The sequence below is a fragment of the Chelonoidis abingdonii genome, chromosome 24 (genome assembly GCF_003597395.2).
Source record: "Chelonoidis abingdonii isolate Lonesome George chromosome 24, CheloAbing_2.0, whole genome shotgun sequence".
NCBI lineage: Eukaryota > Metazoa > Chordata > Testudines > Testudinidae > Chelonoidis > Chelonoidis abingdonii.
Window position 1 is genome coordinate 21379887 of NC_133792.1, and position 26422 is coordinate 21406308.

Genomic DNA, 26422 nt, shown 5'->3' on the forward strand with positions numbered 1-26422 from the left:
ACAGGATTCTTTGCTGCTTTTACAGATCCAGACTAACATGGCTACCCCTCTGATACTTGACACCTTGGTTATGACATGCTTTGTACTGTTTCTGTGTATTTGAAACATATATTGCAGAATTAAGGTTAATTACAAAAATGATTGTTTGGGCTTGTTTGGATTGTTTGCACTTCTCTATTGGTGGCCATTCCTAAACATATGATAGTCAACAGAATAGGCACTGCAATAGTAACCAGTGTGGGTAGTCAACGGCAATGATGTGACGGCATACATTTTTCTTTTATGTCTATGGCACCATAAAAAACAAAACCTCTTGTATGTTCTACCTATTTGAAGTTGTTCAGTATCTTCATAAAAATGCATTCTTCACACCATAATGTCTTCAGGTAGCGCAGACAGCCAACTTGCTGTGTTCCCAAAATAAGTATGGAAGATATTTGTATTTACACTATTAAAAAGCAGGTGAAAGGTACATTAGTGTCATCTCATCTCACACATTTCATATGATCACTTAAACAACAAATATTACACAAATTATGCAAAGAGAGTCTAAATATAAAATTTACCAGAAATGGATGTGTATTACAAACCATTCCAACCCTCATGCAACATGCTTGGTTAATGTAAAGGGATAACAGCAGTGTCCATAAAGCACCACTATGTATGGCAGGTACTGTGCAGCCATTTTTGCTGTTTTTTTCAGTGATCAGTTAAGACAGGTTTCACTATACAGTATCCCCGAGGCCATAGCTACACAATGTATATGATTTGCTTCATGATGTCTAAATTCTATTTCTCCTTGTTTTCAGTAAAGTTGAAGGTCTAGAGCATATGCAGAATCTACAAAAGTTGAACCTTGCAGGAAATGAGATTGAGCACATTCCTATATGGGTAGGCAAGAAATTAAGGTCCCTGCGCATCCTTAATTTGAGGCAAAATAAAATATCATCAGTAAGTGACTTTAACTAGGATAAATAATTGTTTACAAATAAAATATTTCTAAAACCTTTCATATTGAACATCTCAATTAATATGATCAGCAACATGAAAATTTACAGGCTCTCTGGGGAAAAGATATTATAATATAGATTTGTGGGGGCATCATTTTCAGAAATTATATTGTTGTATAAACAATGAAATGTAGCCTTCACTTCATTAACAATGGATTTTATTTAAAAAGTAGGAAATGGATGGTAGGGGAGTGATTGTCTTTGGAAAGATGTCTAATCATTCTACCTTTCTCTTTGATTTAGCTCCATGACATAGCTAAGCTGAAGCCCTTAAAAGACTTGACTTCTTTGTTCCTGGCGGACAATCCAGTTGTAAATCTGCCTCATTACCGCCTGTATACCATATTCCACCTGCGCTCACTGGAAAACCTTGACGGACAGCCAGTGACAAATCATGACAGGCAGGAGGCTCTTGAGAGGTTTAATTTAGGTAATCATGATGATATGTTTGAGCTACTGTGAACTATACCAAATCTAAAAGGTTAGAAAAGCTTTGCAATTACTGATATCATGATTTGATATGTATTATTAAAATTAAGGTTTAAGTAACACTGTTAAAGTTTACTGCCAACTTGTGATGTGACTAGCTATGTCCTCTAAAAATGTTCAGAGGTCCTTCAAGAAAAAAAAAGGATTTTAGCCTATTGAGTGTCCAATTCTATTGCAGACACACGAAGAATTATCTTTTATTTAAATTCATATTTAAGAAGACTGACTTTATACATCAAAAGGTCACAAGCTGTTTTACTTCTCATCTCACTTTAAATTATGTCACAGATGGAAAATCACAGCATAGCAGGCTTGATCCTTGGTGACGCCGTTCCTGTGCTTTGGACAGGGATTGGGTGGGCAAGACTGGTGTAACTTAAACTTTGCTTCCCTTAAAAGCAAATAACAGCTGAAGTGCAGTGCACTCTAGCTACACCTCTGCCGTGCCCCTAACTTTGGAGATTGTGTGAAGGCTAGTGTATAGCCCTTATACCAGCTCTTCACTGGCTAAAAAGATTCCCTGCATAAAGGATATTTTCAGTGTACCATTTCCACCCACATTGTGATCCTCTTACACTGTCAGAGTGGTATAAAGGAGCCTTAGTGTCCTGAGACTTATCTGTATATGCACATAGAGATAGCTGACCAAAAAAGAAGCTAGAAAGGGTTTGAAATTTAGGTTTAATTGAAGATGTCTGTTTTAAAAACAAAAGATTTGAAAGGTTGTAGATCAGACATAATTCTGACTTACATCTAAAGAACAAGACATATGTAAAACACAATATAAGTAAAATAAGAATTATTTCAGGAAGTTCTCTTAGGTATTAATTTCTGTAATAGATTAAGGCAATTAGTATATTTTCACAATTTTTTTTTCAAGTTTCAGATTGAAGAAGCAAGTGGAAAAATGTTTGAGTGTTTGGATTATTTTGTTTTGCAGAAGAAATAGAAAAATTAGAAAAAGATTTAGAGAAAACAATAAAAGAGATGGAGGACCTTAAAACTAAACAGTTCAAAGTGCTTGAACAACTTCAGCATCAAGATGAGGTGAACAGATCATTAAAACAAAAAACTCTGCAACAGAAACAAATCTACAAAGAACTTGAGAGGGACCTGGACACCAAAAATGAATTGGTAAATTAATCATTTAAGTTAAAAATAAATACTGAAGAAATGTTTTTGGGGATCATTTTGTTTCACTAACAATAAATGCAATATAATGTATGTTTAAATGCTTGGGGATTTATGTTTAAATTTGTATTTAGATGTCTCAGTGGATTGGAAGTGGGATATGAAGCTTTTCTGGTACAGGGCAATGCTTCAACTCCAGGCCGACTGGTCGTGACCAATCCACATTCAAAGTCTCTGGTATTTTGTGTGTAGTGAGTTAATGTTCTTGGACCAGTTCTTAGTGGAAAGATCCATATTACCAAAGCCACCACTGTCACAACTGGTAATCTTGGGCCACGTCTATACGACGCGCCATATCGGCGCGTTACAATCGATTGCTCGGGGAATCGATATATCGCGTCTCATCTAGACGCGATATATCGATCCCTGAGCGCGCTTACATCGATTCCGGAACTCCACCAAAACCAACGGAGTTCCGGAATTGACATGGTGAGCTGCGCACATTGTTCCTGCTCGGTGAAGACGGGTGAGTAGATCGATTTTAGATAATCGATTTCAGCTACGCTATTCTCGTAGCTGAAATTGCGTATCTAAAATCGATTTTCGCGCGTCATGTAGACCTGGCCTTGGGGTGGAGGCCAAAGGTGGAATGGGGCATAGGGAATTAACTCACTGTAATTAATATCACCCTACCTGGGTTAGGCAGAATGGTAAAGCTGCCAGGAGAAGTTTACACTTCCACTGCCTGTGCTGTATCGATATTGTGGATAAAGACAGGATTTTAGTCTCCAGGGTTGTTAAATCTGACACCTTTCACAAGCACTGCATTCATAAAGTCAGTCTGCTCAGATTGCTTAAGACTTACATGAATGGTATTCTGTTAGACTGAGACTCTAGAGCAATTTATATATTTAGAGGAGGCTTACTAGGAGTTACTATAGTGGTATCTCTGAGGGAAAATTGCCATCTAAATTTCTCCAGCTGGGGAAGAAGCAGGAATAATAACAAACTGATCCAATCTAGCACAAAATATTTGTGGCCTTCCTAGTCAGACAAGCCCTAGAAAAGCCAGCTGATGCAGCATAAATGCCCATAAAGAAAACCTGTTAAATGGCCAATAGTTACAGATGCCTGCAAATGAAAACTTTGAGTTACAACTTGAATGTGCCATGTATATATCTTCCCTTGCTGACACAGCAGGGGGTTCTGCCTTTTCACTATTACATATATCTCCATTTCCCAGAAAATCCTCCCTGGGATTGAAGATTTTGTGGCTTGGGTGTGGGCAATGCCGTATCCTTACCAACTTTACAAAGAATCAGAACAAAACTTAATACATCCTGAGGCTTTATTACATTTTTGTATGCATTCCTTCTGTGTTATAGAGCCACTGGTAAGCACAGGATTGTTGTGGTTTGAGGGTATTGTCCATGGACAGCATAAGGCAGATGTTTCTCCGGTGACATGACTATATTGGTACTGTAATGCTAGGAAGCTGGAGAAGAAACATGGCCTTTGCACAGACTGCTCTGGCCCGTGACAGATCTCAGCTCTGTAGGTTTTGGCCACTGAACCTTCACTGACTTCGATGGAAGTTATGGGTGCTCATCTCATCTGAAAATCGGGCCCAAGGTATCTAATATTGGATACACAAATTGAGGCATCCAAAATGAGTAGTCACTTTTGAAAATTTTAGCTTTAAATTTTCTAAAAATATTACTTCTGTAATTCTATCCAGCATCTGCATGGATTCATCCCATGTACCCAAGTAAATTTGCTAAACAGCTTTAATTTGTACACCCACATTTGAAAATGTACAGATTTTTCCTTAATGAAGCACATTATTTGCCCCTTTTGTATCTCTTTCCCTCCTCACTTACATTCTTCGCCCCATTTTCTGCTCCTGTAACTTTTTATCCTGTGTGCAAGTTGAGGGGCTCATTGAATACCAAGAAACACATGGACATTTGCTTAGTTGTCTTTTCATTTAGTTTACCTGGAAATAGGCAGTGTGTGATGTACAATTTCTCCTGAATTAAGCCTTTCAAGTTATAAAATTATATGTTTCCTATCACTTTGGTATTTTTAAAAAGCTAATGTTTGTTTGCCTCTAGTCACTTTTTGTTTAAAATTTTGTGTATTAGTAAGAACTTAAGTTACTCATGGCTGCTAAATTTCTAGTGTACTGATGTTTCTTCATTGTTTAATGTTTAAATTGCTGCTGTAGTGAAGAAAAATAATCCACACATACCTTGTCATAGTAAAAGGTGTTTGCCACTGGGTTCTTGTTCATTACTGTTATTGTAGGTCATGTCCATTATTTGCTTATGTTTTGCTCATATCATCCCAGGAGCCTGTATTTGAAGATTATCTTATCTTTCATTGCTAGGTGTAAAATGTAAAAGTATAAATAATTTATTAAACGTATCATTTGATTTATACACCTTCATTAGGCATGTCTGTAAAATCTTATTATTTAATATTCCCTTTCAGCTAAAAGATGAGTGGAGCTATACATTTATATAAGTATACCCAGTATATTTTCTACCAAACAGCAGCATATTTCTAAAATGTACAGTAGTTCTCAGTATAGTGAGAGTTTAGCAGCATATATTTTACAACTTAACCCACTATTATCCTTTGGGTGACAAACTTTGCTTGCTTCTTTCTTCCTTTAGCTGATATCTTGGTTTATCACAATTCCCTTTCCACTGAGCCTTTATTCCTCACTAAAGGTAGTCCCCATATACAGCTGGATTGCACAATTTTGTATTTTTGCATAGGATATGCTTGCATGTGTCAATAGTGTCAATACATCTTAACTAAAAAAAAAAAGTTACAATGAGACTAGTCATTTGCTTAATCTGCTATAATGATTCTTCCTCAAATATTTTCTGTTCTGAATGTGATTAAAGTTTTGCATGATACCAAATACTTAGATTTCTAAACCTTTCATTAAGCCTTTCCCTTATTCCAGTCTATTCTATATTTCTCTTCTTTTCTTCCATTAGTCCTACATTCTGCTGTCTATTGGAGCCTTGCTGCATGCTCTTCCTCAGGTATTCAGCATGAAAAGCTGATCAAAAAAATAAATAAAAATCACATGATGGACCTTTGCTAAGAGTTTAAGTAATAACATAGGGTTGATATACAATGTAATATATTGAAGTTGACTTTAGCAGTATTGTAAATATCTTCATAACTCAGTTTCACGTTAGGAAACTATGGGTGGTGTATTTCTTGCTAAATGTATCACCATTTGATAGCACAATTTAAGTTCCTCTCAGCACAAGAACAAAAGAAGAAAAATGGCAGAAGAGTGGTGTATTGTATCAGTACCCTTATCATTGTTCACTAGTTAGCACTCTCTAAAACCTAAAGTAGTTTAACAAGATGCACTTGAAACAGAAAGTTTCTTATTCTGGCTTGTTAAACCATTACTTCCAGAAAATTGACACGGCTGATTGATTAGATGTTTGACTAAGTTAGTTATTGACATGCCAGTTTTTTGAGACCTTCAGTACATTGAGTAGCTATATTTGGGTTGTCTTTTTTTGTGAGGAATATGAAATTATAGATTCAAAGGACCTTCATGTGATCATTTGTGTTACAGCAGTTATTTTTTTGTCTGTCTTCACAGTAATTTAATTTTAAGATAGATAAATGTTATGTCCTTTTGTTACCAAACCTTCTCATAACTGTTTTCTTGTATATAGGCTTTGCATCACTATACAGTTAATGCATACACTGATAAGTGCTAATATATGTAATAATTCAATATGGGAATTTGCTGGTGAAAGTGACTCATTGTGTTTCATACTGGCATTAGCTAAAGCAGAAGACAATGGAGTTAACCCGAGCATGCCAGAAGCAATACGAATTGGAGCAGGAACTGGCTTTTTATAAGATTGATGCCAAATTTGAGCCATTAAGTTATTTTCCACCAGAGGTAATTATTTAAAAAATGAGTTTTTTTGTGTTTGTCCCCTCTGTTGTTTTGCATTCTAATAAAACTAAAAGTGAGGCAGGGCATGTTATTTACTGTAATTTTAAATAGATTTTGCTTTCTAAATAGTTATGGCTTGTCATTTGTGCAAATTAAACCTTGTTTGAAATTGCAAGTTATATATTTTTCTCTGCCTGTTTTCTCGAAAGGCTTAAAGTCAGTATTTTGCAATGTTACTATTAAGTGGTATTTAATATTTAAATATTATCAATGTTAATAGCTATAAATTTGTTTTGGCTGAGTAAAGCTAGTGAATAGATCATTCATTCTTACTGATAATTATGTAATGGATTTTTCCCACTTTGGGCCTGATTCTGTAGCCCTTACTCACTCTGGGTGAAAATCTGACCCTACTGAAGTCAGTAGTAAAACTTCCATTGACTGACTTCAATGGGATCAGGATTTCTATTCACTATTTTACTTACAGGAATAACCCCTTTTTGGATTGTAGAGTTCAGACCTTCTCCTTTTAGACTGGAAGGAGACATCACAACAGAAGTATGAAAAGATCAATGAACGTTAAATACTCTTGGTGAACTACAAATGTATAGTTTTTTAAATATTCAAAAGGATACAGTATGAGTAAAGTTAAAGGATACTATCAATTAAAATCACACTTGTTTGAATTTACATTTTTGGTGTTACAAGTGTAATCTAAATTTCTATAACTAAGAAATTAGCAGTAAACAATTCCTTAAGTTCATTTGACAGAAGTTTTTATATGGTCAGTTTCACCAAAGTGTCTGTAGGATTGTAACCATAATCATTTTTTTCCATGTTGTTTGTCTGGGTTTGTCAGTGAAGAACTCTTCATATATTTTTAAACTGTCTGGATTTCAAGTTGGTGGCCCTTTACATGTAGATTAAATTCAAGTTTAAATGTACAAAATCATGAATTACTTTTGAAACCTCAAAATATTTACTGTGTATAAAAATAATTTAATATGTTTGTTCTTGTCATGTTTCAGAATGTTGAACTTGATGATGTACCTGGAGAAAGCCCTTACATTGGTAAAGCCAGGTACAAGAGAAATATGTATATCAGAAAAGGTTACATTGCTAATAAAACTCAACAAATACAAGTTGGAAAAATTGAACTAGATGAAGATGATCTACATAGGAACCAGCAGCTTAAATTAAAACTTCATCAAACTCTAGATGTTCAGCTAGAAGATAAAGAAAAAAAGATTCAAGCTGGTAAAGTTTTAAATTTTCTCAAGCAAAAATATGAAACCAGTTCATTTATCTGATGTCAGTGGAACATTTTGATTTATGCTGAACTTCCCAACAAACTGCTCAATCTTTAGAATTAATGTTATATCTACATTTAGTATTTTGATTGTGTTGTTAGCCAATGAAGCTAAATTTCAAAATTACCATCAAATGACAAACAAAAAATGAGGACTGCAGTACATTACTTTGAGAATTTACCATGAAGGGACTCGGTAATAAATATTATTATTTGATGTTTAACTTACAAAAATGTACTGTTAAGGGCAAGATTCATATGCAGATTTCAAATGCACTAGAGAGCAGATTTCTCCCTCTCTTATCCCTCTGCCTCAACTCAGTGATGTAAGATGAGTAAAATTGAAATGGGAAAAAGGTTAATGCCTTTGTATTGCAGATAAAATGCTGGATTGTCTCCTTCCATGGGCAACCCATTGGCTGGGAGGGGGTGTGGGCAGAGAAGCTACAGCACTTAGTGAATTTCACATTTGTGAGTTACCTGACAATTTGTTCAATTAGAACAATTTTGGGGGATCAGTAGAAGTCATCCCAACCACATAGAACCTCCAGATTTGCAGGGACTACAAGAGTTTACATCTTTGCACTGTTGATTTTCCTCTTACCAGTATCAGCATGGTTTCAGCAAGGGTGTTGCTGCCACTGCCTGAGCCCCTCACAGCTGTGCAGTAACAGCTGTGGGGACTGCAGAGAAATAGACACTGCTTGATGTAACGTTGGTTACCAATGGTACAACTGGAATACCAGCCAGGAATGATGCCAAGTTAAATAGCCTGTCCCAAGTTCAACTCCGATCCTTATCCTGAAAACACATTGGAGCCAAATTTTCCCCACAGGGCACTCTTTGAGTAGTTTCTCTAAGGTGAAAAGATAAGGTCAGGAATGGTTTTTTTTTGTTTTTGTTTTTTAAATCTTTCCCACTTCCATATCCTCAAGGAGTTCAGGAGTTCTGCCTGAGTTGGCTGGGCCATCTGAGTCAGTTGTAGAGTTCATTAGGATAATCACGTAAAGCAATATATTGTATATTTATCAAGCATACTAGGGAGAAATCAAATTAAGAAAATTGTTATGATTAAGTATATCGCAAAAAGTAATTGTGAAAGATCTTATTTATGTGATGCTTTGAGATATAGCAACTTTGTTCACCAGGGTCTCACTTAGAGTATGTCTACAGAGCAGCTCAGAGGGGGCTTCCCAGTATAGCAGACTGACACGCACTTGCTCTACTTGAGCTAGCACACTTAAAATAGCAGTGCGGCTGTGGAGGCGACAGCATGAGTGGTGACTTGGGCTAGTCTCCCAAGTACATACCCATGGGGTCAGGCAGGATAGTTCTCAGGCAGCATTCATATCCTCAGGGGGACATAGTCTAGAGAGGATATGGAGGAAACAGATAATATATATCCATGTTATACAGAAATCATTAAAGTGTGTTTTCATTTTTTTAATTATTTATTAATTTTGCAGCCGAAGGAAAATTAGCAGAACTACAAAATGAAATAGTAAGTGCAGAGCAACACATTTTAAAAGCAAAGGAGGAACTTAAACAACTGCAAGACACCATGGCTCAGAAAAAAGTATGTAAAAGCTAACAAAGATGTGAAGATAAAGAATAAAAATGTTTGAAGCAATGTAGACATAGAAAATGTAATAATATGCTCCTCCCAGTTTTGCCAAGAAGTCTGATTAAGACGAGATTTTTTTCCCCCTTTCTTTACTTTCCCTTGGAATTTTTAAAATACACTTGAATGAGGCTTTTAAATAAATATTCAGACACCAGGTCTCAGGGGGCTTCCTGGCTCATTAGGCCAAGGTTACAGAATTCAGAGATTCTAAACGGTTTGTTGCCAAAGAGCTAACAACATATTCCTATTTTCATAGCTAACTTGTGAGAGAGTTTACTGGAAGCACTTACCATCTGAGCAAAAGAACCAGAAACAAGATGTCAGCAAGCTGGAGTTTCTAGTCTGCATCTTAATTTAGGTTAATGCAGATTATAACAACTCCATGTTTATCAACTATATCTTTCAAAAAGATTCTGAATCGGCTATATATTTCCACGCTTAATTAGCTGTTTTCCCATGCCTCAACTCCAGATTTCAGAAGCAGAAAAGGAAAGTCTTCAACAGGAACTGAGTGGCAAGATATTTCTCCTAAATCAGCTACGAGAAGAAGCTTTGAAACTAGAAAAACAGATGGAAAAACAGAAGCAAGAAATAGGGAATAAGCAAAAGGAGATTGAAGACTTGCAGAGTTTTATAGATTCCGTAGATCCAAAAGATCCAAGATACGTAAGTAAAGTACTAAAAAGTAAATATGGAAACCTAGCTTTTCTGTGTCCGTTTTTTGTATTAAGATATACTTTGTTAGTTAGAATTCTGAATAAATATTTAACTAGAATCTCATTACACCTAATTTTGTAAAACATAATATGCTCTTCATACTATTTTTAGCAATATTTTTAGCTTGTGACAGGTTCTTTTAGCTTGTGAGCTACTTATAAGATAATTGCTTCCTTTAGTTGGTTGGTATTAAAGATGTGTAATTACTTCAGAATTTAAAATTGGTTTCCATTTTTATCAAATATATTTATGGAAGGAGGGTCCAGATTCTGAAAGGTATTTAGGTACCTAACTCCCATTGAAATTAATGGAAACTAGGCATCTTTTGAGGATCTAGCCCTAACTATTCAACTAAAAATGTTTACTTTCTTGAGTTAAACACATAAATATTGTTATAAGCTGTAACTGTTTCTATCTGTGGAAATTTAAATATTCAAAGACAAGTTACTAAAAAGTCATAGAAGTTATGGCATTGTGTTCATTTTTACTATGTGCTACATCAGGGGTTCCCAAACTGGGAGTCAGGATCCCTCGGGGTCACGAGGTTATTACATGGGGAGGTCACGAGCTGTCAGCCTCCACCCCAAACCCCGCTTTGCATCCAGCATTTGTAATGATATTAAATATATAAAAATGTGTTTTTATTTATAAGGGGGAGGTCGCACTCGGAGGTTTGCTATGTGAAAGGCGTCATCAGTACAAAAGTTTGAGAATTACTGTGCTACATTGTATCTGTAGATCCTAAGGCCCCAGATGTGTTCAGGGAGACCCTTGAAGGCAATGAGGTTCCAAGTAGGTGCAGGGTCTACCTGCGTGCATCTCTTTGCAGGATCAGGGTCCAAGTGATTAAGCCACTGAACTAATCTATGTTAAATAGGAGGTAACTGTTGCATCTCCATAGTTAAGGCCCGGACCCTGCAATGAGGATTGCACATTGGCATGGTGGGGTCTGCCCTTGTGGAACATCTTGCAGGACTGGGTAACAAAGCTGGAACCTGGCTTCTGTTAAAAGCTCTAATTTTGACAAGAGTGAGGTTTGTCTGATTCGTCTTACAGAGGACTATATTTCTCTCCCCCCACTACCTTCCCTTAAATGAAAGTATTTTCAACATGTTACCACAATAGTCAGGTGTCATTAAGGGTTTTGTGATAATGGGAGGGAGACAGACCCAAAAAAAAAAAAAAAAAAAAAAGTACAACTAACTATTGCACACTTGTATTAGATTATAATTCTGAAATATTTGCAGAACTTTAGGCCTGAATATTTTTAAACTATTCCTTCATTACGGTGGTCAGAAAAAAACACCATTGACTTCTGTGAGCACTGGATCAGACCCTTACAGTCTATCAGACAGATTCTAGATCTGTTTATGGCTCCTTTAATGCTGTTCCAGAAAGGCAGAATCAGGACCTTTCCCCTATTTGCAGTGGTCGTACAACTGACAAATGTCCGTTGCTACAGTTGGCTGGAGAGGGAAACAAGAAAAATAGAAACGAAGTGTCCTGACTTTTTTTCTCTCTGCCCTTATTTATGCCTGCTTCTGCTTTCCTACAGCAGTGCTGGTGGTGGCTGTGCAATAGGAACGTTGTGCAACAGAGAAGTTAATGCACAATTGCCTTTTCATTTCCTATACCCCTGCATGGACCATGTCTGTGCAAGATTAGTGTTCTTTAGCGTCTGTCCTTCAGCAAGGAGAGCATAGGTATCTGCATTGTTGTAGAAGAAATTTCCGTTCATGAATGCCTAGTATGCAAACACTGACATTCCAAGGAATCTATGTGGAAGGGCCTGTTTTTTATCTATACAAGCAGTATTTAAAAGTTTCTTTAACATACTTGTAGTGTATAATTTCAGTGAATATTATGTACTGCAGGTTTAAATTAAACTACAGTGAGTTTTTTTAAAATGTGTCCCAAAAATCAAAGCTATTATAAAATAAAAGCTTTTCAGATGTGCATTCTATATCTATTGTCTGTTTATATGAATACACACAAAAAAAGTATTCCCATGCCTGGCCTCTGCTTTCATCTGAGACCCAGACTTTCAAATCTGCAGCTAAGAAAATAAAGTAGGAGGATTGTAACAGTCTGTGTGTTTCGGGGAAGAAACTGCTTTCTCAAGAGGACAAGCCCAGCCTCTTGGGGAGTAGACTGACTGTTACTAACTCTGTAGTCGATTGGCTACATACACAGCTTCCTGTGTTGTGATTTAAAGCAAACAGGGCAGAATATAGCTTGTGGAGACAAGTAGAGATTAGAGAGCATGTTACTTTACTTTGTCACGTCAAAAGCTCTCAGCCTTTGCAGCTTCCCATGGTTTCAAACTACATTCTTACCAGAGTGTAATCTTCAAATAGAGAAGTTTGGAGGAAAGAGAAGACAGAAGAGAAACCATGTTTCATTTTAAGCTGCTGCTGCCCTCCATCATTTAGATTTCAGTTCATTATTAAAATGGATTCTAAATTAGGGGTGGAGCTTTTTGCACATGACTTCAAAGGAAGAAAAGACAAAGCTGTAAGTGTTTATTTTTAACAATCCTCTTGTGACATTCAACAGTTATAGCAAAATAATCATTCAACAGCAGCTGTGCTTAATCTTATTAATTAGAACTATACTTTGGAAGTTAAAAATTGTTAGACTGGATTTTTTTTTAAATGGGTGACAATGTTTGTTTAGTTACAGTAATATGAATACTGAGAATTGTAATGTTTTTATTTGCATACTTTTAAAAATATATTGAGTATGATGTCTTCCTTACAGACTGCAATTTTGTTTAAAAGTAAAGCAGATATGAGTTAAATCTTATATTGCTTTAATTATAAATTAAAATGACTTGCAGTAAAACAGCTTTCAAAAAATTATTTTGAAATGTTAGCAAAGATTTAAGATTTTCATATAAAGCTAGATAAAAGTGAAATGTGTGGGTTTGGGGCAGCAGCATAAGAGAAATAGTTTTTGTTTTATTATTAAAACAATGTATGAATTGTGTTTAAATGTTTCAGTACCAATAAACAGCGTAATACTATTTTTATGGTCTTTTGTTTGGTTTTGTTTGCCACTGTACTGGCAAGAAGTGTGGTTGAAGTCAGTGGAGACTGCAGGTGCTGAGTACTCCTCAGGATTTGCCCCATGTTGGTAAATCAGACTGTCAGATATAAACTTACTGTTTGAACAGAGGCCAGTATTGGAACAACTACACTAAAGTATCCTGTTGTAACTCTGACTGCATTCAGCTCTGCAGATAATTTACACAGCTCAAGTTAGAGAGAGATTTCTGTCTGGTTTTAGTTGATATTGGGCCACCACAGCTTAAGTGAACATATCATGTAGATTTAGAAAAAATGTTAAGACCTCTAGGGAGCTTGAAAGCTTGTCTCTTTTAATTAACAGAAGTTTGTCTAATAAAAGATATTACCTCACCCACCTTATCTTTTAAAAAAAAAAAAAAAAAAGGCTATTCAGAGGTGAAGTCAAAATTATTAGACTATGCGAAGCTTGGCTGGCTTGCTAGTTGTTTTCTGTACTGTCATGTAGAATATCTTGGTTTGTTAGCTAATTTCTTCCCAGGCCATAGACTGCTAGGGCTGTGGAGATAGCCACTCAGCCCTAGGAGAAATAGAGAATGAATGAATGTCTTGTGTTCCTCAATTACTAAAGAGGAAGTGTTCATGGGTTTTGAAGGGGGTCTTGTTTGTAATTTCTTGGCTGAAAGGGGTAATGAAGTGGTGAGAGTTAGCTGGGAAAATAGCAGTTCTTGGAGCTGTAAGGGATACATATGACCTTCTTACTCTGGGCAGGAATGTGGTGTTTTGGGTTTGTTTGTTTTTTAATAACATTGTTTGCTATCGAGACTTCATCTGTCTGAGATGAGGGTCCAAAGACTGTGCCTTTTGGTGCAACAAACAGGAAATAAGCTATGGAAGGTACAAATTGTTGGTGCAGCTCATTTCCAGTAGTAATGGGACACTTCAGGAGCAATGAGCCAGATAAAAAAAAAATATATATTAAACGAAAGTTAATTCTTACTAATAAATATGCAAAATGTATCCATTTATCTGTAATCCACAGGCTCACATGACAGCTCAGAAAGCAAGTAAAGAACAGCAGCTTGACATGATGAACAAACATTACAAACAGCTTGAAAGTCGCCTGGATGAGATGCTTTCTAGGATTGCTAGGGAAACTGAGGAAATTAAGGATCTGGAGCAACAGCTTACAGATGGTAAAGAGCACTGGTTGTGTTTGTTTGTTAACTTTGTTTCCTCAGGAACATTAAATCTGTATTCGAACATAACTGAGATACAAGAGGTGTAGGAAATAGGGCTGTCAATTGATTAAAAAATTAATCACTGTTAATAGAATACCATTTATTTAAATATTTGTGGATGTTTTCTACATTTTCAAAATATTGATTTCAATTACAACAGAATACAAAGTGTACAGTGCTCACTTTATATTGTTTTATTACAAATAGTTGCACTGTAAAAAAAAAAAAAAAGTATTTCAATTCACCTGATAAAGAGATTGCACTACAGTACTTCTATCATGAAAGCTGAACTTAACAAATGTAGAATTACGTACAAAAAATAACTGCGTTCAAAAATAAAACTATGTAAAACGTTAGAGCCTACAAGTCCACTTGATCCTACTTCAGCCAATCGCTCAGACAAACAAGTTTGGTTACATTTTCAGGAGATAAATGCTGCCTGCTTCTTGTTTACAATGTCACCTGAAAGTGAGAACAGGCATTCATATGGCATTGTTGTAACTAGCGTTGCAAGATATTTATGTGCAAGATGCACTAAAGATTCCTATGTCCCTTCATGCTTCAGTCACCATTCTAGAGGACATGCATCCATGCTGATGACGGGTTCTGCTCAATAATGATCCAAAGCAAAGCGGACCGATGCATGTTCATTTTAATCTGAGTCAGATGCCACCAGCAGAAAGTGGATTTTCTTTTTTGGTGGTTCAGGTTCAGTAGTTTCCGCATCAAAATGTTGCTCTTTTAAGACTTCTGAAAGCATGCTCCACACCTCATCCCTCTCAGATTTTGGAAGGCACTTTAGAGTCTTAAACCTTGGGTTGAGTGCTATAGCTATTTTTAGAAATCTCACATTGGTACCTTCTTTGTGTTTTGTCAAATCTGCAGTGACAGTGTTTGTAAATCTAATGTGCTGGGTCATCATCCAAGACTGCTATAACTTGAAATATATGGCAGAATGCAGGTAAAATAGAACAGGAGACATACAATTCTCCCCCAAGAAGTTCAGTCACAAGTTTAATTAATGCACTGTTTTTTTAACAAGCATCACCAGCATGGAAGGACGTTCTCCTGAATGGTGTCTGAAGCATGAAAGAACATACGAATGTTTAGCATATCTGGCACGGAAATACCTTGCAATGCTGGCTACAAAAGTGCCATGCAAAATGCCTGTTCTCACTTTCAGATGACATTGTAAAGAAGCAGGCAGCAGTATCTCCCGTGAATATAAACAAACTTGTTTGTCTTAGTGTTTGGCTGAACAAGAAGTAGGACTGAGTGGACTTGTAAGCTGTAAAGTTTTACACTGTTTTGTTTGAGTTCAGTTATGTAACAAACAAAAAAAAAAAAATCTACATTTGTAAGTTACACTTTCACAATAAAGATTGCACTACAGTACTTGTATGAGGTGAATTGAAAAACACTTGTTTTTATAGTGCAAATATTTTGTAATAAAAACTAATAAAGTGAGTATTGTACACTTTGTATTGTGTGTTGTAATAGAAATATTTGAAAATATCGAAAATCAAAAATATTTAATACATTTCAATTGGTATTCTATTGTTTAACAGTGCGATTAATCACGATTAATTCAAAAAAAATTAAGTGATTTAAAAAAATTAATCACATGAGTTAACTGCGATTAAATCGACAGCCCTAGTAGGAAAAGATTGAAAATTATTCCTAACTGATCTGAAAGGAAAAAAATGCAATAATTCTCAAATGAGTCCACCTTAGAGGAAAAGAGCTGAAAAATACAGGTCACCAAAACATTATGTATTTCCCACTAAGGCTTTCATTGGCAAAGGAATATTGCGTTGATAAGGAGGTGTTACATACACAATCTTGATGGGGAGAGCCAGCAGCAACACTCTTCCCTGTTGTGTGGAAGATTCAGATCTCTTGCTTAACAAGCTGAGTGTATTTCATCACTTGACAGCATCATGGATATGCCATAAATTAGTGGCCTTCAGCCATAAGAATGGGGTGATTTCTCTTCTCCTTATATGAATGTGACATCTTGATAGTCCAAGTGGTATTATAAAGTCTTCTAGTTACAGTTACTATATGTTGACTGAAACTGTTGTCAGAGTCAGAACTTTTAGAAAACTATTACATGATAGAAAAGCTATAGTCTCTGCTGACTGTTAAGGGGTCCTCTTATATCACCATCTGCATGGAAAGACTATCATATTAATTGATTTGATCACTTCAGTTTTGAAAACAGATTTAAGAAATCCCATTCATTGGTATTACTATGGCCAAGATACTATAAATCACTGTTATGTGAAAGCAGATACCTAGCTCAAAAATTAAATATTTTCAAATGCTTAATAAATCTTATCATTACTGTTTAAGTGAATTGAAAGGTGAAGTTGTATAGCCATGTACAGGCATAATATCTTGAAGGCAATGTCCTTTGTCCCTGGAGAATATTGCATCCTAAAACTCTCAGAATTCCTTTTTGGCCACTACTGAACAGCAGTAGTAATTAATTCAGGAGGGATATTTTTCTTCCCTAAAAGAAAAAAAGGGAAAATCTAGCTCTAATAAGAGGAAAAATGAGAGTTACGGTAGGAGTGGGGAATATTATATGAAATAGTGTTTACTTTTACTTATGTATTGGACAGTTAAAATGCAGTTAATACTATGTACAGAAGCCTCAAATAACTGGTGGGGGGGTGGTTGGCTTTTAGACAGTGATTTCAAGCAGCTAGAACAAAAAGAAACATACTAACATGATATTAATTTTGCAGAAAGATTTAGACTCAGTGAATGTAAAAATGACCTTTCCATTTTATCTTTATAAATTAAAATAAAATTAAATAGTTTAATCCTTGTTCCAGTAAACTAGAAAATGCACACTCAGGGCCGGTGCAACATTTAGGCGACCTAGGCAGTTTCCTAGGGTGCTGGCATTTGGGGTGCAGCATTTTCTTCGGCAGCAGCTGCAGCGGCCGGATCTTCGGCCGTCCCAGTTGCCGCCGGCATTTAGGCAAAGGGAGCTGGGGCAGGGGAGTGCAGGGAGGGCCGCCTGCAGCAAGTAAGAGGGGCAGAACGGCACGCAGGGGAACTCCCCACCCCAGCTCACCCCTGCCCCACCTCCTCCTCTGAGCACGCTGTGGCTGCATCACTTCTCCTGCCTCCCAGGCTTGCGGCGTCTAAGCTGATTGGCACCGCAAGCCTGGGAGGCAGGAGAATTGAAGCAGCAATGGGGTGCTCGTGCGCAGAGCAGCGGTGAGCTGGGGCGAGGGGGTGCCTCAGGGTGGAGGGGGGTAGCTCCCACAGGGGACGGCACCTCAGGGTAGGGGCGCGAGGGGCGGCGCAAGGTGGAAGTTTCACCTAGGGCGCAAAACATCCTTGCACCAGCCCTGTGCACACTTAATATTTTAAGCTGTTGTTCCAAATCAGGAAAATATTTAGTGGACAGAGTTGAAGGAGATCAAAGAGGGAACAATATAGAACAGAAATGTGTCTGAAATGGCTGCATATTAACCTAGAATAATGTCACATCGGGACACATTTTAGAGAAGAGATTTTTTGAAACCCTAATTGTTGTTTCTCTAGAATTAGATATTCCAAGTACATGAGAAGTTACTCTAAACTAGGTAACACACACAAGTTGGTTCAAGTAGAGGTACAATTGAGCCACTAAATAGTAATGACTTGAGTTGTACCAAAAATCTAACACTAAGATAGGGATGACTAATTTATTTAAACTAGTTTTCTCTCACAAAAAAAAAAAAAGTGGAAAAAACTTAGATTCGGCTAAACAAACAATGTTCTGATCTTCAAAATTGACAATTTGTGACTGAACACCTCCCTTGTGACATTTTTTATGTCTTGTATTCAGAAGAGTAACAGTATTCAGAAATGGCACTGAAGGATTAGGAATCTCTATTTTGTTCATCTTGTATTCCTTTATTTGAAATAAAGGGTTCTCTTGCATACTCTATTTTCATTTTGTATCTTCGTGCAGGTCAAATAGCAGCAAATGAAGCACTGAAGAGGGATTTAGAAGGTATTATCATTGGGTTACAGGAATACCTTGAGAGCGTTAAGGGTCAGGCCAAGCAGGCCAGTGATGAATGTAAGGAGTTGCAGAAGGATAAGGAGGCTTTGCTGCAAAGATTGACTGAACTGGAGGAGGAAAGAAGTCAGCTGGAAATAGTTGCCATGGATGCCGAAAACATGAGAAAAGTAAGATTTAGGAATACCTGCATCTTCCCAAAGCCATATCCCTGGGGAATAAAAGTAGAAACTGAATTCTGAACTGCAAAATAAAATTTCCCTGGGACAAATTCCGCTCTTATATAATGACTTCAGTGGGAGTTAAAACTGTAACTGAGAACAGAATTTGGCCTATAATATTTAAAACACAAATTGCATACAGCAAATGGAGATTATTCTAAGGGACAGTCAAGGTATATTTTGTATATTTTTTCTTATGGTGGAACTCCCAAAAATCCAGACTTAGCCTTTGGTCCGCGGAGCAAAAGTCTGATTTGCACTTACACTAGCACAAGTTGCTCCAACATCAGTATGGCGCATCTATGTGGCCAGTCAGTGAAACCGCCCCACAGGAGTTGCTCTTGGAATAATAAGTGCTAAACCATCATTCTCAAAGCCAGAGATAAGTGACCACCACAGCTGAGCTTCCTCAGCCCAGAATCTGAACTAACTGATAATTCCCATACACAGGTTTTCCACACCAAATAGTTACCACTAAGCTGATGGTTATGTCATCTAGTTGTTAAAGGGCAATTTTATTGTCCTGCGAGGAGTAAAATTAGACTTAAGAGAAACAAATGTCTGTGGTTCTAACCTGGAAGTTCTCTTATTTGTATTATGTGGGGGGAGGGGGGGTTGTACAGTGCTTTGCACAACAGCACCCTAGACTACTCATATTTATTTTTATCTACAGTTATAGTTGAACGTCAACTACAACTAGTTCTAACTGTCCCTGACTATAGTGGTCATGAATGGTACCTTTACTCTGCTCTTCTAAATGTGGTAATAATTGTTAATCCCTGGAAGCCAGGAGATAGGATTTACTGGAGCACATTGCCTGGCTGACAGTTGAATATGCTGCATTTGCTAGCATCAAGAAACTAACTAGAAATATGAACAGAATCATAAATGTGTGTATTTCTAAGTTGAATGTGCAATTTCAGGAAATTGCAGAGCTTGAATGTGCACTCCAAGAGCAACGAGAAGTAAATGAATGTCTTAGAGAGGCACAAGGGGATCTCACTGCATATGAGGCTGAATTGGAGGCTCAACTTAAAGTCAGAGACGTTGAAGCCAATCAACAGAAGGAAGAATTGGAGAGACTAAAACGATTTAGTCAGGTGAGAATAGAATTACTGTGACATCAAATGAAAATAGTTTTTTTTAAAAGGACGATCTAGCTTGAAAAACATAAGTGGACTTTACTCAGGTTTTTTTTTTTTTTAGATCTAGAAATATCTTTTTACCTTTGAAGTCTGGGAAGAATGAAAGTTCCAGGGAAGCTGTTCTTATTAGCTGTTTTGTGGGTTTTTTAAAGCCATCTGAGTTCATGATAAAAATTCTAATAGCTATGTTTTTGATTAAAACATTTTTGGCTATTTATAACACAAATGTCAAAATCCAGTTAATCCTGCTTTCAGATATCCATTTTAAGAGTTTTTTTTTTAGTATATTATGCTAATTAGAAAACTTTTCCATCCCCTTCTTTGTTACTGTGATGGAACTTTCCTATGTAATAATCAGAAATCTCTTTTAAAGAGATCCCCTTTTAATGGTTTAAAGTAATGTATGTAGCAAGGAACTTAAACAAATATGAATGATAATTCCTTTGTTAATGATGGGTCTTATTTTTGCATTCAGTAATTTCAAGTTTAATAAGGAAACGTTCCTTATGTTCAAGTAGCAATTATTATTTCATAAGGCAATGTAACCAGTATGGGTTGTAGTTGCCATTTTGGTATGGATTTATAACTTTATCTGGAAAGCAAGATACAGCATAATTTTGGGCTCTCCATGGAGAATATACTCTGAATAAAAACAGACTAGCAATTGTGGCTTTCCAGAAATACAGTTGGAAGAATATTGGTTACCCAAGCATAAAGAAGTGCCATTACCACAGTCTTCTGAAGTTTAGCATAGGGCTTGTCTGAAAACTGTCTTTCAGAAATTTCCCCAGATAGGCATCCTGCCCACAGAGAATGGGGACACAAGTCGTCAAATACAGTTCCTGTTTTTAGACACAATTTTTCAGTTTTGCTAAAAACTGAAAAACTCCCTTGGAAAATGTTGAAACTTCGAATGAAATTAAAAAAAAAGTCAACAAGCAGGGGCGACTCTAGGGATTTTTGCCACCCCAAGCATGGCGTGCCTGTGGGAGGTCCTCCAAAGCCACAGGACCAACAGACCCTCCGCAGGCAAACCAGCCTGCCTGCTGCCCTCGCGCCGCCGGCAGAACGCCCCCTGCGGGTTGGCGCCCCAAGCACGTGCTTGGCGTGCTGGGGCCTGGAGCTGCCTCTGTCAACAAGGGGATTTTGGACCAGCTCTAGTTTAGCACCTCTTATAATTCAGTTAATTTTGTTGTTTTGAAAAGTACAATTGTTCTGGTTTTTAAATCTGAAAACTTTGTTATTATAGATGGAACATGCAGCCCTGCAAGCTGAACTTGAAAAAGAAAGGCAGGCATTAGAAAATGCTCTTACCAAAGCAGAAATATCAGAAGAGAAGGAACAGGAAAACAATAAGCTACTCTCCCAGCTCAAACAATTGCAGGTTAAATACTTATTTTTTGTCTCAGAATTCACCTGGAATGTTTTTTTTCCCCCCTAAAGGAAAAATATGGATTTTCCTCCTCTATGTACTCTGCATCTGTTTGAGAATCTTAAGTAGCATCTCTGACTCCTTTCTCCCTAATGTTAATATTCCTAACCCAAAAGCCCCATGTTGCAGTCATCATCCTTCTGTTTTTGAGGTCTGAATTGGGCTATTAAGACTGCTCCATGATATTCCAGAGGGATTGGTTATTGTTTTATGTAAAACATGTCCATCCTTCCAGCTCAGTGCATGTGAGTGAGAAAGAAGCTTAGTTATTCCAGGTTTCAGAACTGCTGAGCACACTTGCTTCCCATTAAATTTGGAGAGAAATATAGTATCCTGCAAGAGAGAAACTGAATATCAAGAGTATGTTGGAGTAGGTTCTAGTCAAATCAGAAATTAATTTAACTTGGAGGTTGATTTACTACCTTACACTTCTTGTTTCCTGGCTTAGGGATAATGTGGATATGTGTATTTGTCATTCTGTTGTCCGAACAAGTATTCCTTAGGGGCAGCACCACAGGTGCAAAAAGTAGTCTCTGCTCTCCAACGTAAATAGTCAGCAACTCAGAGCCTCAGACAGACAACAGGGACACAAAAGGAAAGGTCCAGTTTTGTAAAGTAAAGACTGCTCCTGATTCTTGCTGAAAATTAGTTATGTTGGCTTAACTGAGTAATTTTGCTCTGTGTATTATCTTTGTACAATTCTAATGGCTGAAATTGGTGGCGGTTTGTTTTTTCTGAGAAGTTTCTCACTGTTAAGTCCTTGAATGAAGTGAGAATTCTATAGTTTGCTTTTGTTATCAGCTCCTTTATGGCAATAGGCTTAACTTCTACAAATATATATTTATTACTTCATTAGACTGCTAAGAAGGAGATGCATACAAACAAGCCCATTCTTGAACTGGCATCAAAATATTTTCAATATTCAGGAGTAATTGCAAGGAAAGATTAATTTCATATTGGGAAAATAGTTGTCAGATTCTAAAGTACACCTCTACCCTGATATAACACGATCCGATAGAATACAAATTTGGATATAACGCAGTAAAACAGCACTCCGGGGGGGCAGGGCTGAGCGCTCCAGCTGATCAAAGCAAGTTTGATATAACACAGTTTCACCTATAACGTGGTAAGATTATTTGGCTCCTGAGGACAGCATTATATTGGGGTAGAGGTGTACTGGAATTTGACCCCTTAAATTTGGTTTTACAGGGAGACAATAACCTTTTGAAACAACAGCTTAAAAGTCTTCAAAATCAGCTAAACCATGCAGTTGACAACACAATTCATCCTGAAGAAGTCACAGCTCGTGTAAGTGAGCTCAAGAGAAAACTGGAGACAGGAATTGGAGAAATTAGGTGGGTAAAATAAACTCATTAGTAATGTCATTATATGAGTTGGTATGCACAGATCTAAGTGTGTAGGAGTAACAAGATGATAAGCACTGTTTCTCGACCTTTGTGGAGTACAGTTCTGACACTGGCCCATAAATAACCCTGTTGCCATGTCCTGCATTCCATCCTCACAGTTACACACCCTACATCAGTACTCTTAAATACAGTAGGTGGGGTATCCTGCCACCGAGCAGGAAGAGAGAGAGCAATCCTTTGCTCCACATCTGCTTAAATATTTTGTGTTGGCTCAGGAACCATGGGACCAATCAAAAAGGCACCGCCAGTTGAGTATGCCAGTTGGATCACTTGCTACTAGATCTAGTGAGACCCAGCTGGGTGGGGTGTAGGTAAACAAGACCTGCTGCTTTTCCTCTAGCCACACAGAGTGGAAAGGGGAGAGTTGGAGATAGGGACACACCTCTCCATACAGTTTCAGCTATAGAGCTGGGCCACTATTGAACTGTACCTAGTTCTATCAGCCACCTTAAATTCTTGCACTAGCATATTAGGTTGGAAAAATCCCAGCATCTAACACCAAGAACTAAAATTATTGCTTGCTTTTTTATGAATTGCATTGTCTTTCTTTCAGATGCCATAATTCAACTGATATTGTAGGGAAAAGCCTTGCAGACCTGCAGAAACAATTTAATGAAATCCTTGCTCATTCACAGCAAGAAAAAGAGGAGGCATGGGCTAGACAGAGACAGTTACAAGAAGAGATGGCTTCTCAGCAAGAAAAATATAGACAGGCCTGTAACAAAGCTGCAGAAGCAAGAGTAAGAGAATTGCAAGTTAACAAATGGAGAAAATTGAACTGGCAGCACAAGGATCAAATTTTACTCCCTACATAGCACTTTTTAAAAGTTCTTGGTTATATAGATGAAATATTTGTTTGTCTGGAGCAGGTTTGGGACAACTGGAATGTAGAGAGAGATGTTACTATTTCATTTCAGATATGAGAAGATGGGTTTGTTTGTTTTCTTTTTAATTTGTGTAGTGTGGTTCTGGTTTTCACCTGATTCCAGCAGTGCATGTTTCTCTTAAGTGGTAACTATCCATTAAAGGATAATGATATAAACAGTTGAGAACAACAAAAAAAAATCCTTCAGAAGTAATTTGACAGCTCACACACTTTAAATAGATTCTGGCTACTGTAGGGATAAATTGATGCATATGAACACTTGTTCTCATGTCTTACAGTAGACTTGCCTTACACAGACTCCTTATTTTTTTGGATCAAAAATGATGCATATGTATGGAGATGCTGTTTCTAGAAACAATGGCTTAAAATAGGCATCTGTGCACTGATATGCTGTGTGCCCCAGTGTACTCTGAGATCTTTTATTGCATAGAGCTTGCAGAAGGTTTTATTTATGCATAAATGTCTCAGAAGAATTTTCTCATGCTTCCAAAAATTAATAGGGATAGCCATTTTCTGGTGTGTGCATGCAACAGCTGTACTTGATTATATGCTTAGCCAGTGTTCAGACTATAGAATATATGGGGAACAAAGAAAAGTAAATACAGGTAGAAAAGTAAAGATTATGGGTACAAATTTCAAAAGCTCTGAAGTCCCATTTTTAAAAAAAAGTCACTTAGGTTCTTTTAAAATTTTACTCTATTGAAATCATGATATGGTAGTTGTCACTCTCTCTTTTGATAAATAGCATTCTGCTAATTGCATGTTTTGAGAAACAGGTATTTTTAAACTTCAGCAAAATTGTGAATGAAATCATGCATTGTGTAGGCTTCTTTCATGTTGTTCATTGTAATTTATTTAAACTGCAGGTTAAATCTGAGAACAGGAAGAATGAGACTAGAGTTCATCAGCTAGAGAATGAAATCCAGCACTTGCATGCAAAAATAAAGAGTATGGAAGAAATACAGGATCTTGCCGATCAACAACTTCAAGAAGCTGATGAGGAGAAGGAGAAAATTCTTACTCAACTGGAAGATTTAGAGAATAAGGTGGGAGGTAGATAAGCAAGAACAAGCACACACTGAACTCAGTTGCCTGGGGGGGGGGGGGGGGATCAAAAGAAAAAACCTTTAAGTGTTTTGGCAGTTTTGATTTCTAGGATTTATGGTATGTTACCTGGGACTTCAAGTGTAGATGTTGATTGTTACCAGTGATGTTAGTTTGATTCTGCTTTAAAATTAAAAAAAAAAAAATTGCAAAGCATCTCAAATACTTTTAAATGAAAAATAATATGAGATAACACTATACAAAATGGGGCATAGTGACTCCTATAGGCTGTAAGGTAAAATGTCCTGCAGAGACACCAGAAGAAAGTTATAAAATATTAACTATGTAAAAACAGTACAACTCTAGGCATATAATCCGTAGATAAAAACTCGATCTATATATAGATATATATTGTTAATTTCCCCTATTTCAGAAAAACTTAGACGATGCCCGAGCACAAAAGCAAATTCTTGGCCTAGATAAAGAATTGAAGGAATTAAGAAGAGCAATAGCCACTTCGGATAAACTGGCAACCACAGAGCTCTCCATTGCCAAAGATCAGCTAAAATCTCTCCATGGAACTGTTCTCAAAATTAACCAAGAGCGAGCCGAGGTAATTCAACATATAAATAATACATTTTTATAATGTTTACTAATGCTGTTATAATTGGAGGGTTCTTGGCAGTGCCTTTATCATGTGGAGTTTAAGGCTCAACCACAAATCCTCACACTGGACTGAAACTTGGCACATAAGGTCTCAGTCTGGGGGCAAGTCTTATTTATTGTAAAATATATAAATAGTTGATGTAGCCTGGGAAGGTAGTGTAGGTAATTTCCAGGTTGGATAATTTGTCTCGTTACATTCTGAAAGCTTATGAATACATAATTTTTACAATGATTTGAATAATAGCCATTTAACAAATGAAAAGCAGATTGCAGTAATATTGTGACATAGGGTCATGATAAATTAACAGGAACAGATACAATGTAAGTACATTCTTAAGACTTCAAGTTATTCAGGTCAGGAACCTTGTCTCCATATTTATAAGTACCTATAAGTGTGGGTATTTATCTAACATGTTAAAAAAGAAACAGAATCTGGTTTTTCATGTAGATAATAGGAATGAAGAAAAAGGTGAAAAAAAAAAAAAAAAGAAAACAGACCAGCATGATTGTTTATTACTAGGCTCTTCTCCATGCTGTATGAGGCATCAGCAGCTCTGTAAAATAAGCTGTTAAAATTAAAGGTTTGCTCCGTTTATTGTTGTAGGAATTTCAGGAAGCGGAGAAGTTCTGTATGCAGGCAGCTCGTGCAGCTGAGGATCTTGCCCAAGCAGAAGCAGAAATAGAATTGTTGCAGAGACTTTTAAAAGAAAAAGAAGGACAGGTAAATTGTTTTTGCTATACATCAAGATATGAATGCTAAATGGGTAAGAGTGAAATATGCAGAGATCAATTTGAACATAGGCGCATGGTTAAATGAATATCTGAAACAGCCTAACATAATTAATTAGTCCTGCCACGTCTGCAGGGAACTGGACTAGATGACCTCTCGAGGTCCCTTCCAGTTCTTTGATTATATGATAACTTTAAATTACTGACTTCCTAATTACAATTTTAGATTTTTAGGGTTTTGTTTGTTTTTTTAAACTTAGTGCTGGACTTTTCCACATGCTCATTTCTGTTAGTCATAAGAAAGTCCACTGGACTATCATTTATTAAAATGTCTTTATGTAGGTAATTGCAT

General features: G+C 36.8%; 1 protein-coding gene across 8 annotated transcripts in view; it reads left to right on the top strand.

Moving 5' to 3' along the window:
* The window catches only part of CNTRL (centriolin), a 63315-nt gene that overhangs the window by 7224 nt on the left and 29669 nt on the right, over positions 1–26422 (top strand). For 5 of the 8 annotated variants that reach the window (XM_032767443.2, XM_032767440.2, XM_075060449.1 and 2 more), the window contains 17 exons: positions 810–951; positions 1254–1440; positions 2440–2633; positions 5642–5689; positions 6460–6579; positions 7605–7833; positions 9352–9461; positions 9981–10175; positions 14295–14448; positions 18470–18690; positions 19665–19841; positions 21136–21270; positions 22528–22673; positions 23299–23485; positions 24498–24677; positions 25109–25288; positions 25946–26062. In XM_032767443.2, the coding sequence (XP_032623334.1) occupies positions 810–951; positions 1254–1440; positions 2440–2633; positions 5642–5689; positions 6460–6579; positions 7605–7833; positions 9352–9461; positions 9981–10175; positions 14295–14448; positions 18470–18690; positions 19665–19841; positions 21136–21270; positions 22528–22673; positions 23299–23485; positions 24498–24677; positions 25109–25288; positions 25946–26062 (2722 nt within the window). Of the gene's footprint in view, positions 1–809; positions 952–1253; positions 1441–2439; positions 2634–5641; positions 5690–6459; positions 6580–7604; positions 7834–9351; positions 9462–9980; positions 10176–10890; positions 12741–14294; positions 14449–18469; positions 18691–19664; positions 19842–21135; positions 21271–22527; positions 22674–23298; positions 23486–24497; positions 24678–25108; positions 25289–25945; positions 26063–26422 lie in introns of those variants that run through there. The other 3 variants (XM_075060448.1, XM_032767445.2, XM_032767448.2) reach the window with 3 other exon arrangements.